General features: G+C 30.6%; 2 protein-coding genes across 2 annotated transcripts; both read right to left on the bottom strand.

Annotated features, from left to right (window-relative positions):
* Positions 1-176: 176 nt before the first annotated feature.
* LOC113401287 (putative defense protein 3) lies at positions 177-3821 on the bottom strand. The gene is made up of 3 exons (XM_026641132.2): positions 3517-3821; positions 1918-2128; positions 177-314 (listed from the first exon to the last, which is right to left on the bottom strand). The coding sequence occupies exons 1-3, from the start codon at positions 3713-3715 to the stop codon at positions 224-226; spliced, it is 501 nt and encodes a 166-aa protein (XP_026496917.2). The 5' UTR covers positions 3716-3821; the 3' UTR covers positions 177-223.
* A 243-nt stretch (positions 3822-4064) lies between these two features.
* On the bottom strand, positions 4065-12896 carry LOC113401281 (uncharacterized). Its single transcript, XM_026641120.2, has 10 exons — positions 12442-12896; positions 11606-11743; positions 10693-10896; positions 8459-8630; positions 8090-8206; positions 7408-7667; positions 6542-6746; positions 5990-6197; positions 5125-5305; positions 4065-4893 (listed from the first exon to the last, which is right to left on the bottom strand). The coding sequence occupies exons 1-10, from the start codon at positions 12508-12510 to the stop codon at positions 4084-4086; spliced, it is 2364 nt and encodes a 787-aa protein (XP_026496905.2). The 5' UTR covers positions 12511-12896; the 3' UTR covers positions 4065-4083.
* Between the last annotated feature and the right edge of the window lie 3185 nt (positions 12897-16081).

The raw sequence follows: 16081 nt of genomic DNA, 5'->3' as shown, positions 1-16081 counted from the left end.
CGTAAAACTGTTGCTCCTATTTTTTAGCTCTCGCTTGGAGGCAGGTCCCTGCCGTCGAATATTTGCACGTACACAAAATTTAAAATAATTTAATATTTTTCTGTCTATCACATTTTTTGCAAAAAATCCTAACTTAAATAACATATAATTTAGGATTGTATGAATAAATTAAGACTATTTATATTATGTTCGTTACGTGCATTTTTTAGAAATAGAGTAACTTCTAAAAAAGATTTTGTAGAGCAACAGGATCTTGTGGTGCTTCCGCAATGAGATTCGCCCAAAAAGTTCCATAGTTTTTCAAAACTGTGCCCCTGAAATGTTACAAAAAATTACGTTTCAATACAATTAAAAATTTACTGTTAGTCACACAAGAACGGTACGGGAAATAGTTGCGAAATAAAGTTACTGTACTTTATCAATGTTATTGTTAAAAAGAGAGATGAATAGAGAAATTCAAATGAAAAAATTAAAAAACCCATCTTCATCTTATTTCTCTAGTATAACGTATGCGGAAATCGTCGAATTTTTTATAAAAGTTATTATATTTTAAATCATTTAAACATATCGATTTAAGTGATTAGTATTTTTAAAACCTGGATTATTTTTATAGAAAAATAAAAATATACCTCTAATTGTTAATTAAAAAATAACTCAAAACCTTTCCCTTTAAATCCCCGTCACAATAAGTATGTATAATATTAGGTGTTACTTATATTCTGTAATTACTCTAATGCTATTTCCGTTCAACGAATGAACATTTAGTTTGAGCTAAAGGTCTCGGTGATACCACATCACACATATGTTTCACAAGACGCTATATGGGTCGAAGTGAAAGGTGCTTAGTCAGGGGACGGGTTAACGAAATCATATATTTTTTAACTTTATTAAAATCTATTATCGTAATGGTCATATTTTGTCCTTTCTAATTTATCACTAAAACATTTTGTCTCAAATTGAGGATCTGGACGATTTTTAAAGGAAATAAGTTATCTATTGCGTAGACGTTTATCAATAAAGCCAATGCTGTCAATACAAGTATTATTTAACAGCAGGATCAACACCATCTTTTACTGTGACTTTCCTATTTAAATTTGAAATATAGTCACATTTACATATATATCTTTTTCGTCCATTGAAACACCACATAAAACCTACAAGTGTTTGACTGTAGAAACCAATTATTATTTTTTCTACCTAGGTACATGATTTATTCAATTTATGTCAGATCCCTTATTTATCTCCAGAGTACGTGAGCTGACTCGCGCTGTTTATTGATTAATGGCTGGGTGTGGCACAAGACAGCCTGTTTTTTTATTTAAAAACGTATTCCAGTTTCTAAGTTGACATCATTATGTCTAAAATGTACGATTGAAACATTCTATGTAACCTACCTTAATAGGTATCGCAAGAAAGGCCCGGTAATTTGGCATACAAAAATAATATATTGTTGTTTAGTTTATGCTCGTTTCTAGATGTACAAGGCTTAAAATACTATATTTTTTTATCATGAGAACCGTATGTAATTATGATTGTTTTTACAATGTGAATTTTGTATTTTTAATAAAATCTCGATTTAGCGTTAAGAACAATTGAAGGCTTAACCTTAACATTATTAAAATATTATTATAATATGATGATCAACAATGAAGTATAATATGGGAAAACTAAGTAATAATAGATATATATCTATATATATATGCCCGTCTGGGTATGTTATACGTACAACCCATTTATCACGTTTGAAGGGTGAGAGGGCCAATGTAATTATAGCCAAAGGACCACAAAGTTTCAAGCTTGGTGGCGTATATATATATATATATATAATATTTCTGACAGCGCCAATATTTATGGTGGTAAACATTTACCACCAGGTGGTCCAATTGCTATTCCACAAATATAAGAAATATCACTTACGTAAAGTAAACGCGGCCATGAGAATTATGTGGCGCTTTCCACACGATTGTAGCCTTAATCTTTTCCCTGGGGTCTGCATGTGTGACTGCCGAACACTCGGGATGAATGCTGGTGTTCGGAGTTTCCTCCCACGAGCCGAGCCACTGATTATTTTCGACTGACCGCGCTTGTATAAAAAAGCCTTTGAAGGGTTCCGCACCCTCAATGGTTACTAGAATTATAGACAGTTATTTAAATAGTTATTTTAGTTAAGCCAAGTACAAGTACCTGTGGAAAAAATGGTAGCCTGGGTAGAAAAATGTATCGAAGTGTGAAGAAAGGAGATTATTTATGTGTCGGAAGATTTTCTTCCAAATGTGTATTCACTGATCGGCACTGGACTCTGGTATTCTAAAGCAGTGATACATGAGGCCAGATTGCCCAAGTACATTTAATTTTTTTAATAACTGTTACTCATAAATCTATTAAGTATGTATACCGAATTGTTGTCGTATATTCGCAATACGGTCGGGGTGTATGATTATATTAAATTATATGATTAGACTTCATAAATAATATCCAGTTTTTTCTGAGCAATGTCAATGAATCTAAAAATGTCGATCTATCTGCCCCAAAGGAACCGGTCGGGTGAACCGAGACCATAAATGTTTGACCTACAATGCCATCACTTTGAAACTTGCACAATCCAAACATTTCGTACAAACATTGATAGTACATATCAATGAGCTCTAAATTCAATTTAATTCCTTTAAATAAAATAATCTAAAGAAACTGGATTGATAAGAATCAAAATATATTTATGTAGCAAGTGTTTGTTTGTGTGTATTTTCGTAAGTAATAGTTATGTGATATTAATAAAAAATATTGCTTTTCGATAAAATAGGTAGAATTGTATGTACGAAATATTAAGTATTTAAGAAATAGATAAGCATTGCAATTATGACTTTCATAATGTTATGTTGCAAAACCATGACCCGTCAAAACTCGCTCGACGAAAACCAAAAGAATTGTGCAACATTATCGCAGCATCTGAGGCGCATAGCCTTACATTGTATGTTAAACATTTTACTTATGAATAAATAATATATTCAAATACTAATCAGAACTGGCACAGAATATATTTTTTTAAATTAAGTATGTTTTTATTAATTTCAATTAATAATAATAAATTATAGACCGATCGCGACTCTAATGAAAAGGCAAATTTTATAAGAAGATATTTTAATTACTATTTATGTTAAAAAGCACTATATGCTTCTTTATATAGTCTATATTAAATGCAACATTTCCACTTATTAATTTATTCCCGAATAATTCTTAAAATACCCGTTCGTTAACATATTTAATTTGCATAAATTTAGCCTCGATCGTATAAACATTTTTTAATTTACAAAAAATGTTTTTTTTTTTTTAATTTTAGAATTGGTATTGATAGTCATTTATATTAAATATTTTTAAAACATGAATTGTAATTAAATTTTCTACTAACAAGTTTAATTCTTTTAAAAAGAATGCCATACCTATATGGAATTATTTTTGCATTGACGGTATGTTTGGTATATAATATTATATTCATAAACTATTAAATAAAAATCGAACCTGTGATCCTGGTATTTGGCCCATAGTTGGCAGATGATGCCACTATTCTGTAAGGTAAAGTGGAGAGTGGTTGCGTGCGATGTTGACCGTGATTCGGCTGATTCGCTCGATCCTTTACACACGCGTCTACGGGAGCACCATCGGGAAAACTATCCACTCCCATACAAATTAGTAGAATCAAAGTTAATTTTGCAAACATTTTAAAATATATAAATTTTCAAGTGATTTTGATAATCTTTACTCGGAGATCCAACATAAACTACGCGTACGCAACAACTTACGCTCACTTTTGTAACTCAACTTGGAAAGGGTTTCTAGTATTTTAACAAGCTGTTCAATTAACTTTTGAACATGTGGTCGCTTAGGTTGCAACATATTTGGTAAAAAACTTGGTGCAAAAAATATTTATTTAGTCTAACGTATTTCATATTCTCAAGTTAAATATCATTTTATTTGGTAAATTAAAAACGTGTTGTTACTACAAATACTTTATTAATGGATAAAGAAAAGTTATTATTACAAAACATATGTTTGAATATTATATGACTGAGCATTTAAAACACTATTTCATTCGTCTAAAAATATAATTCTATCCGTTTCAGGTCTGTTTGGTGATAGAAGATCGGGATCAAGTTTGACGTCTTCGCTGCTGCTATTAACCATATATTGCATTATTTCATCAAGCATAGTTTTATTACAGTTTTTCAATTCTATATCCATATCTTCCAGAGCTGATTTGTTATCATGTTTAACCGCATTCACACTATCATATGAAGAACGTGGTTCAAAGGAATCTTTATAATAGTCTTCCGGTAATTTTATATTTTCCTCGACCTCTTGATTACTTAATATATTCATTTCATGGTCTGTCTGATTTTTATCGGTTTTATCCTTACCTTGTGATACATCAGTCGTGGTAACGGAGTTGTTATATTCACTACCATTTGGCGAAACACATTTAAGCCAATCGGGACATCCAATTGATACACTTGAAGCGTTTGTAAAACCATAGTATTCTTCGACTTTAGAATTTCTATTTGGTATGTATCCGGAGTTATTATCGCAGTCGGATCGTTCTAAGTAATCGTAGCCTTCGTTAACCATACTAGTATCGATAGTTTCGTATATTGGGTCGAGTATTTCAGCTAACCGTTCGCTTGCCTGTATCGAAATTATTTCAGCGACATGTAATTTCGGTGTGATTGTTGAATATCGATTTTTGATATACTCTGTGTTCTGTGAGTGGAGACCCGTGGTGTAAGTAAGTCTTCGATCAGTATTGGGATCGGTACTGAATCTAGGATAGTTTGAATCTCGGATGCCCGACACCACTGTCTTTTTGGCCTTTTTGTAAGTTGCCTTAATAAGTGCTTGGACCTTAAAATAAAAAAGCCTTAATTATTTCACTCAAAATAACAAAGAAAACGATGACGAATATGACTTACACGGAAAAGTTATTAATATGTATTAATAAGTAAATTCCTTAGAAATAAAGAATGATTGCTTTTTTTTTAATTCAAAGTCAGTACTTTTTTTTATAAAAATGCATAAAACCTATTTCAAAGTATTCAATAACAGTAAGATTATTATAAGTAAGACTCTATTTACCTCTTTATTCACGTAGCAGTAAAGTATAGCAACCACGAGTCCCTGCAAGCCCTCTATAGTATAAGCAATAAAGTAATACGTTTGCTCATATGTACAATCAGTCGTCTTCGGTCTGATGGCGGTAAAGATGAACTGCGTTCCGAAAATAGGCATCAGAAATAACGTTGCCTTTACAGTGTTTCTGGATAAGAAAATAATAATTCGAATTAATATGAGATTCAATGATAAAAGTAAATAGATATGCATCTGTGTTTGCCCACACCTTTATGCCATATAATAATATACGTGTGTACTCATAATATTATTGTACTAGTACAATATTTTTTGACTTTAAGTTGAAATTTATTTTTTTAACATAAAATTATGAACATTGATATCTTAATCCATAGGAATTAATCATTAATTCCTATGGATAAAATCGTAATTACGATGTCTTTACCCAAACAAAAGTACAGCAAAATTGATTACTTTGATACAGTGAACCAGTAAAGATAAACTTGAAAAACAAGTTTATCGACCTCTTAAAGTCAAAAGGTTCTTCCTGGAGCAGAGTATTCCATTGTGATAAAATGTTGCACACAATTTTACATTACCAATACATAAATAGATTAATAAATATGATAAAATTTCTTGGAGATTTTCATTCAGGACATATACATTGTATATTATGATAGATTTATTCATTTTGTCTAAAATAATAACTATCTTTTCGATCCTTCTCAGTGGAATCTACATTGCAAATCAGTGGTAGCCTTTAAATTAAATGTATTAAATGTAGAATTACGATATATTTAAGCAATAAATATTGTTTCAATGAAAATTTGTTTAACAATAAATTGTATTCAAATTCTGGCGTCATACTTACAGTTGGTTAGCATTTTCTGAGTTCCGTATCTTAGTTAACAAAACCCTTAAAACATCTATGAATAAAATCGTGTTGAGAGCAAGAATAAAGATGCGTGGACCGTCAAGCGCCCACTGAATGTGGTCCACCGTGTACACCACCCAGCATGAATGGTCATTGTGTAAGCCCATGACTATGGCCCATGCCACTACCGGCAAGACGGCGATCACTAAAAATATATAGTTATATTATAATATAAAATACAAATCTGGGCTAAACCTTAAACCGTCTTAACTTTCCTTTGGACGTTAGGAGCTTATTCAACTGCAATACGTGCAGTCATCTACTATGTTTTACTTCAGGACAGAGCACGTGATGAATTCTCATTGTATGCTCGAACCTGACATATTCGGTTATGACTCTACTTTGCTATTACGGTAATTATATTTTAGTCTTATATTTCATAAAGTCATTTGTCTTTTTATTCTATTCAAACGCGCACGAAGTCGCGGGCACAGCTAGTAAATAATAAATAATTTTGTCTAAGTAAATACAATTTGTTTGTCTACAAACCTGCTCCTATTGCATACAGCCATATTATATTCAGTTTCTGCCTGAAGACCGCTACGATCAGCCTGTGTAAGTATATGCCTTCCACTAACATGCATACAAACACCGCGTTGGCGGCGATGCGCTCCGATACAGCTAACACTCTACAAGCGATCCCATGCAACGACATCGCCGTATCATCTACGGTGATCAATTCATTTATGTAGATCTAAAATTTAAAAAATCGCTATAGACTGTTTGTTTATAAAATAATATTTAATTTTCTTTTTAAGATAGAATCTTACATAGTTGGACTTTTAACATTTCTTGGTGGTAGGGCTTTGTGCAAGCCCGTCTGGGTAGGTACCACCCACTCATCAGATATTCTACCGCCAAATAGCAGTACTCAGTATTGTTGTGTTCCAGTTTGAAGGGTGAGTGAGCCAGTGCAACTACAGGCACAAGGGACGTAACAACTTAGTTCCCAAGGTTGGTGGCGCATTGGTGATATAAGGAATGGTTAATATTTCTTACAACACCATTGTCTATGGGCGGTGGTGACCACTTACCATCAGGTGGCCCATTTGTTCGTCCGCCTACCGATATTATAAAAAAAAAAAGTAACTATCAGGCTCTGAGCATAGACCTAGGCCCTACACTTGGCCCACACTGTTGCAACAGAACATTGTGTAGCCAAGTTCTGGATCTTCATTGCGAGGCTTGAAGATTAAATAAACTGGCAAAATATTCATAACATTTTAACTTGAAGTTTTTTTTATTGAGAATACCTACCATAGTTATGATAATGAAAAAATTTGGACAGATTGTTTTTGCTTATAAATAATATGAATATTATATCTTATTTTTTATATATTAATATAATAACTCACCTCGCTTCTACTGACAATAACGAGAATATTTCTCATCACAATAGCGATGAGCAAGTTCCTGTGCAAGGCGACTCTGATGACGCGAAGACGTTTGTAGATGAAGAATATGAAGATCGCGGGCAAGCACGCCGCGATGGAGAACGCGAGCATTGCGATGTGGTAGCGGTAGCGGCGCAGCAGGCGCGGCGTCACGCTGCACGTGCTGTAGTCGGTCTGCTGCTCCCAGGTGCCGTTACCGTAGCACGGCTTATTGCTGTAGTCTGAAAATTAAAGTATTATAAAGAAATTGTTAGGAATTCTACTCACATGTACAGCCTGTAAATTTCCCACTGCTGGGCTAAGGCCTCCTCTCCCTGCGAAGAATTTTAGGAGCATATTTCACCACGCTTTTCTAATGCGGGTAGGTGGTGTCACATGTGGGAGAATTTCGTTGAAATTAGACACATGCAAGTTCCTTCACGAAAATTCAGTGTATTAAATAAATATAGTGGGATCAAAAGGCAGGGCTGGATAAAGAAGGGATCAAGAAATGAACGATAATTGGGCTACCTACTTCTTAAAAAGTATAATACGTAAAAAGAAAATATATGAAGTATATCTATAGATAAAGCTTCAGGATACGTCATAAATTCTAACCATACAAAAATGAACTTTAAATAAAAGAATACTTAATGAATCGTACGATAGCAGGATGGGCCAGTGTTGGAGTAGGCGAATTCCGGACACACGGAATTGGCGGTTGTGCCGTTCTTCGCGGGTAGCCAACAAGTCCAACCGTCGAATGTCGGTCCACATTGACCTGGAAATATTGTATAATCATTTAGTCAAGAATTAACTCATTTAAAAGATCTTGTTAGATATTTTGTTCCTTTATATGCAAATTTTAGTATTCTGTTTGGGCGTTATTTTATTTTCCTCTTTACGGTTATGTCAGAATTGCTAACGCATCGGATTTTAAAGTGTTCATTTGTCATTGCCCACAATATCTCAATACCTCCGGTGCAATTGACTCTTTATCTAGTCTAGGTCAGGAGGACACATGAATCCTTACCACTTTCGTAAATATTTTCATTCATAAAATGACTACAGCAGTCACTGGCTGCGTAGTAACAATTTTCCCATCGTCCTTGAGCCGATGGTATTAATGCGTTGCGTACTGCAACTGCTACTTCTTCGAAGTTAGGATCAAATGGATAACATCCGCATGTGCCATCATCTCGAGCCTAGAAATTGGTACTCTTAAGTATAATAGGCAAGCGTTATAGTATGATGATTTTATAGTTAGACGTACATATGTATGTTAAATACCTACGTCTTAGTCCGTTTAACATGTTCCTGTGTATAAAAAATGATTGATGTACATATATGTATATCATTGTTTTTCTTTTAAACCTGTAGGCGTATCTGGATAGAACATTATCATCGCTTCATAATTTTAAAAAAAGTCTTAAAAGCCACATTTTATTGGAATGTTCTTAAAATTCAATTCAATCTTAAATAAAATAACCGCAAATACATATAGATGTAACTAATATAACATAATATCTAATAACACTATACTACAGTATACTTGAAACAGTATTAATTATAAATTATATAGATAGGCACTTTATGTAAAATAACTACTAAAATATTTATTTAACATTAAATTACCTAAATTACCTAATTACCTATTTACATATATTTATTATAATATAAATTATAAACATAATCATAAATAAGTGCACACATTATATACCACACATTACCTATAAAAATATATATACAATAAAAACTACCAAATTAAAACCATCAGATAGATTTAATATGTCACCTTCCTTATTTATCATTATTTTGTTTACGCACTACATATATATATATATATATTAGTAGACTACCCTACATTTACATCACAAAATATCCTTGTATTGTTAGCACTGTACTGATATTATTGGGTTATTGTAATATTACTCCTATTATGTATGCCTATTCGACTTAATTTTTATACTAATTGTTTTGTAATTTTCTCGGTAAGTGATTAAATCTTTTGATGAAATAAATGTCTTTAACCGTAGGTATTCTAGCGCCAGAAGCAATACTTCGTATTTCTTCATTCATTAGATTGGTAGCACAATGTAAGGAGTCGTTAATACTTCCCACAGACCCATGATCATGATCAATTATCTGAATAGATATTGGGTCTGTGAGAAGTATTAACGACTCCTTTCAGGTGTTCAGATCATTCAGTTTCTTACAATCTCAATAGATTGTAAGAAACTGAATGATCTGAACACCATTCGTTCACTAAAATAGATACTTGCAACATTGAACAACAATATGTTTAGATCGGATTAGTTCTCATTATTATTTTTGACAAAATTAGGCATGGCTTATTCAATAATTTTAAAATTCGAATAATTGTAAATAATATTTTTTGTTCAGCAGAGCGGAAAAATAAACGATACCTAATAATTAACTTGGATAAAATAAGGAAAGAGTTCCACGAACTAAACATCTCATCAAGATATAAAATGATACCGAATCGTTAAAATAACGATTTTCATCAATATTATCGTTAATGATGATGATGATAAAATACTCCAAAAAGTTTCATGTTTCATATTTAGTCTGTATAGAAAATATATAGAACTTAAAAAAAAAGAATAAAAGACGTCCTCAATCAAGATTATTGGAACATCGATCAACGAAAATTCTAGATTTCAAGATATTATAATCAAAGTACCTATTGTGCTCGTCAATATTATTGTTCGTATTTTACGCTTAATTTTTTATTTTAATGTTTTTATACTACTTTCAAATTACTTTACATCTATACTTGTGTAGCAAATCAATTTTATTTGGGTTATTGCGATTCGTAACAAAACCTTACTTATATCTGTAATTGTTCCAAAATAACCGTATCGACTCGTGACTTAGCAATTGCATAATAATTTATATTTATATATATTGAATAATAATATAATTATATAAACGCAAACTAAATACCTACATGAAAATTTAATAATGGTTTTGAAACCATTATTTTCGCTTAATATTCACGTGTAAAATGTAATGGAATCTTAATTATTTCGTTTAATTCAGGTTAATCAATTGTAATTTTATTTGAATATATATTTTTTTTATTTATTAAGCATTTATTCTTATTTTTAATGAATATTTGATTACCTTTAATATTATGCGAATTTAGTCATCGTTATTTGAAAATTTGAATGACTTTTACTATTGTTGCAATAATGATATTTTAAATACTAATTATATAATTGTGCAGAAGGAATAAATACTTACTATTTCCAAGCACGGCGCAAAAACATTCCCATATACACATCTTGAACTCAAATTGATGGGGTTCCTACCTCCTACGTAAAGGAAGTTTGGAGTATAGAGGAGACACCCCCATCCTGCGACCCACTTGAACACCTGTTCATGGTACCAAACATTCCGAAAGTTGCAGGTCTTGCCGCTGTCAACTGGAATTGCATCCAGAGGTTCCTATAAAATTATAGAATAGTTGTATAAAACTAAAATAAAAAATACAGTCTTTGTGAAGGATTTATTCCTCATAAACAATTGAACTTATGCTACTCTTGACCTCGCTATTCGCGTATAGCCAATAATTGCAAAATTCGGAGAATATAGAAAACTATTATAGAGAATATAAAAAAAATAGAAACGAACATGAAAATAAAACCATTTAAAAATAGAACGAACATTTTTCTACACAAACAGTCAATATCTTCTCAACTTTTATACAATTGGATACAGTAATTCTAAATTACTTGGTAAAGTTATTTGTCATATCAGATCGATCGGAAAAGATAAAAAGTAGAGAAAACATCTAAAAATGCAAAGCTATTTGCTTGACCTTTAGACTAGTAGACAGCTCCAGTACGTACATAAATGCAACGATATTAGATTTCGTACGGGTGTCCACAGTCAGATGAATTGTGAATGTATCGCGACTTTTTCTTTGGAACTGTTTGACAATAACAATTCCACAATAATTAATTGTACTTGAAATTTAATCGTTTCGAGGGGCACGATTTTTACGGACTTCATCGACCAATATCGTCATAAAATTAACTAATTAGCACCAGTCATAAATTATATGCAAACCTTATTATCGATATCGCCAACGTGCGAGTAGTCGCAGTGAATGACTGATTCATAATATGTATACTTAATCTATAAAAAAATATACCTCGCATATATAAATGTTAGGTTTTTCACATGCCAGCTCATTATTTTGAGGAGCCACACGAGGATTGCGTTCATATTGATCCCATACTCTTGAGTCGAACGTCACAGGATTAAGACCATCGTTGAAGTAGCATTTAACCTTGAATAATAAATATAGTAAATAAAAATAATTCCCAAATAAAAACGGCTTTTCGTTACTGATATGTTCATAGTATTAACAAAGCATCTTAAAATTGGGTAGGTATGTCTTAAAAACACTTTTTTGCTCTCATTATTTTACAGGCGCGTTCAGAAATACTATTTTTTTTAGAAACAAGTTTTTTAATTGAACCGGTCTACAACAGACTCTATTCGTATGGTCTCAAAAACCCTTGAACTATTGCAATTATTCGTATCTGATCACTTTATATTTAGTTTAATATTTTTTTTTTCTAAGCTATTATTAATGAGCTAAACTGCGATGTTTTTGTACAGCATTAATCACAAAACAAGGAATTGACAGTAGTGTGAGGACGGCATATAATATTTAAATTGTTATAAAATAATTGATTAAATCTAACAGAAAAAAATACCTCCCCTAATTATGAACAAGATTATTAATATACACTAATTTAATACTCCGTTTTTATTTGACGGGTAAATAGATATAAACTTTTGACGTGATTTGTTTTCTTATATATAGATTTGACTTTTTAATTTTTATATATAAGAATATTCTGATGTATTACTGATTGAACATAACATTTATTCAAAATGTTGTAAACCTTGTCTAGAGTAAAACGATTATTTTAAACAAAAGAATATTATTGCAACGTTTATTAAAAATGATCATATTACCCGAGCATCACTAGAAATCCAAAATATGTAGAATGAAACGGTTAAAAAATTATTTATTTTGCACATCATTAAATGTAGCACTTTTTCCACACAGTAAAATCATAATTAAAATTATAGCACATTCCTTAGGATGTGTCAAATTGTAGACCACAAAAATCGTTTGACACTTCGTAATAGGGAACTCTGTACTAAACGTATTTGAAAGGAATTGTCGTCAGGCATTCCAGTTCGAAGAGAAACCATAACAGTTTAACAATTGTCTTCAATATTGAATATATTTTCTTTCGCATACACTACCACTGTTGCAATTGTACTAAACAACTGTTTACAAATTATCATCGTTACAATCTATTGTTATCTTAGATTAATCATGAAAAGTTCCGTGATTCGTACATTAAAATCTTATCAAATATTCCACCCATAAATTACATTGATTTTTATTAATTCGATTCACTGCCCATATTATTGAATATTTCGGTAGAGAAAAAATATTTAAATTAGTCGTTTTTATTAGGTACATGAAGATTGATAAAGATCATATTTATTGTTCTAGCAATTATTATGATTATAACGTTACGGCAAAAAATGAAGCTAACTTGTATTGTACGGTATAATGAGTTAATTTGCATTTAATTTAATGCGAGTTTATCAAAATTATGCACCATTACCAGTTTTCTTTATGTGCCTAAAATTAACTATTAGAGTTATAACATTTACATATAATTATTACACTTAATTTATGTAGCTTTATGTTAAGTGTATTGCTATGCTAATAACTTATATAATATATATATACTTAAGTTATATAAAATAGAGAAAATACGCAGAGTAATTTTCAGTTTTTGAAACAGTTATCTAAGTCAGATGAATCAAGTTGACTTTATTTTAAAGTAAATTTCAAACAAAAAAATAGGTTACCTGAGCCTGACGAGTATCATAGTTATAGTCATCGTCGAAGATAACCGCGGCTATTTAATACCGAGGGTCAAAACGTACCTACTTGGTCAAGAAAATGCCAATAGCTAGGGACCATCCTCAATCGGAGTGCTGAAAAAATATATTATTTGTTCTATGAATTTTTTAAAACCATACAGTGTATCTTGATATAGTTGATAGAACTAAGAAAGGAATTAATAAATAAATAAAATGATGCCTGGTTATGACGCTATAAACAACCAATGAGCATTCAGTATTTAGTAAGATGTACTATGATACATAATACATATATTTTTCATTTTTTATGCATAAGCCATGTTGGTAGGTAGGAAATTTTAAATTTAAATATAAAAAGAATATTTAAAACGCATTACAATTACCTACGATAAAGGTTTATTGATATTCAATCAGATAATTATGTTATTTTTAATTTTATTTTTAGAACTCTTCTGGTAGAAATACTTGTAAAAGAATGTTATTTGATTTTCTCATACACAATATACCTACATATGATGCCATCTGCACTGAACTCATTGTCTAACATACAAAGCGAATGAATAAAATATTTTTACGCTTGAATACGTAAATGTAAACTGGAAATCATTCTATGTATATTTTTTAACCCTCGTGTATGAAAGTTAAAGTATAAATGACGGAATACATATTGATAACATTAACACGTGTTAGATGATTAATTACTTTCTTGACCTTATTAATCATCAGTTAATATATCACAGACAATTATTGAACGCTTAAGTAAGTATAAAGTTTATTGTCCTCAACCAACACCAACGAGTCAGTTAAATATTTTAAGTATACCGATATTTTATACCTCCTCTCGTCCACTACGTTCTCTGAGATCTCAGTATGGCTCTTGCCTATCTAATATTATAAATGCGTATCTATAATATAAATTTATTTCTTTGATACTTTGTTACGATTTCACTTATTAAGTACTCATTGGATCACCACAAAACTTTAGTCATACACAAACATTTTAAAAACTATAAGAACGTAAAATAATAGTAATAATAATATTTACAGATTACATTGCATAAAAACATAACTAATTTTCATGTAAAAATTAATTCGTATATTCATTTAATACGGTGTTGACACAAAAAATTGCGCCATTTATCTCATCATTGTATAAAAATGTTGTTTTCAAAACATAATGATCATTTAGTTCAATGAATAAGGTTATCTATGATTGCTGAGAAATATTGTCATATAATTCTATAATAGCCTAGTCACTATAATTTCCCTACTGATCAGGCCTGATGACTGTCTTTAATAAACTTGAATATTCAATACATTCCTCTTGTCCTTAACTATATATATAATAACTATAACTTCTAATCAGAAAAAAACTCTCGCAATAAAAATACCATCCTTATAAATTATTAAGGAAGTATTTTAATATATTGTAAGTAATATTAGATTTATTTTAGTATTCATATTTGCTTATAGTGTTAGGTTTTGTAACTAGCTAGAGCTTCTTAATGTAGGTAAATATTATGATTTATTTATCTATATTTTGCAACACTATCTTTTATTTAGCAGTAGAAATAATAATAAAGCAAAAAATTAATAACAATAACTTCAATAATATCACTTACGTAGGTGTTTTTGTAGTTTAGTACTGGCTTCAGCGTTGAAATCTGATGCAATCTGTTATTCTGTTGACATAGTGACAAGAATAGAAAAATTAAATAACAAGATGGCACATAAACAAAATATATATTTGTAATGATTTCCAATAATTAATGTATTTGTAATATTATCTTATAGGTACGTCTAATCCTTTATTTTTAAAACAAAAAACATGAATCACTTGAAACATCTGAAACAAATTAATATTAACAAAACATTTTTGAAACTTTTTAGGTTTTATTTTCATAACTCATCATTTTGTTACTTTATAAAATTTTATGTGATGGAAAAACTTATCACAAGATTTTCCTGTCTGTTTTTATGTTTTTTTTACTTAGAATTAGTGACGTGAAGTTATATAAAATGTAGGTATTCTTATAGCATTTGATTTTTTTATAAACATAAAAATTAAGAAAAATTTGTAACATACGAGTAAAATTGCAAGGTCTTGTTTTAGCATATATATGTTCTAAATGATACTTTCTGTCGTTGGTGAAAAGGTTTCATATCTGTCATGTGTAAAATAAAGGTGTATAAAATTCCTAACATTAAAATAACTAATGACCTGTGGGGTATTTTCCTGTACGTATCGCACATATCGCTCCGTATACAGCCTGAATTTTTAACATTAATTAAAAATGAGTTAATGTCCTGCTTTATTAAAATGTAGTTAAGTATTACTACTTTTTAAGAGTGGAAACAAAAGAATATACATAATCATAGAACAAATTGCCTTTATTAAGGGACCGATAAAATACAATAATTTACGTATTTTGTGATTTATCCAAAGCATTTGATTATGTAGTTCACGAAGCGTTTTTGTACAAGCTAAATCTTTACATAATTAAATCAAAGAATTCTACAATGCATATTAAGCAATAAAGTATTCTGAATGTGTACTAAAAATTGATACCCAAAATTGGCACTTATGGAACCACAGGGGTCAATTTTAGTTTATTTTTGTTATATATATAAAAACTTCCTTTTTATGACTATAAGTTCTTTTGTAATAAAATCTATGTAGTCTGATGAAATTAAACGATGTATAATG

The sequence above is a fragment of the Vanessa tameamea genome, chromosome 7 (assembly GCF_037043105.1).
Source record: "Vanessa tameamea isolate UH-Manoa-2023 chromosome 7, ilVanTame1 primary haplotype, whole genome shotgun sequence".
Lineage (NCBI taxonomy): Eukaryota > Metazoa > Arthropoda > Insecta > Lepidoptera > Nymphalidae > Vanessa > Vanessa tameamea.
The sequence above is the reverse complement of the archived record's forward strand: the minus strand, read 5'-3'. Positions and strand labels throughout refer to the sequence as shown.

What these genes read in the sequence shown, in the direction of transcription:
- LOC113401287 (XM_026641132.2), bottom strand. Translation starts at nt 3,715, where the DNA reads ATGTTTGCAAAATTAACTTTGATTCTACTAATTTGTATGGGAGTGGAT. An exon ending in GCCAAATACCAGGATCACAG is followed by an intron (nt 2,129 to 3,516) that starts GTTCGATTTTTA and finishes CTATAATTCTAG; the next exon opens with TAACCATTGAGGGTGCGGAA. An exon ending in CATGGCCGCGTTTACTTTAC is followed by an intron (nt 315 to 1,917) that starts GTAAGTGATATT and finishes GTAACATTTCAG; the next exon opens with GGGCACAGTTTTGAAAAACT.
- LOC113401281 (XM_026641120.2), bottom strand. Translation starts at nt 12,510, where the DNA reads ATGATGTGCAAAATAAATAATTTTTTAACCGTTTCATTCTACATATTT. An exon ending in CTAACATTTATATATGCGAG is followed by an intron (nt 10,897 to 11,605) that starts GTATATTTTTTT and finishes ATAATTTTATAG; the next exon opens with GAACCTCTGGATGCAATTCC. An exon ending in TTATTGTCAGTAGAAGCGAG is followed by an intron (nt 6,747 to 7,407) that starts GTGAGTTATTAT and finishes TTTAAATTTTAG; the next exon opens with ATCTACATAAATGAATTGAT.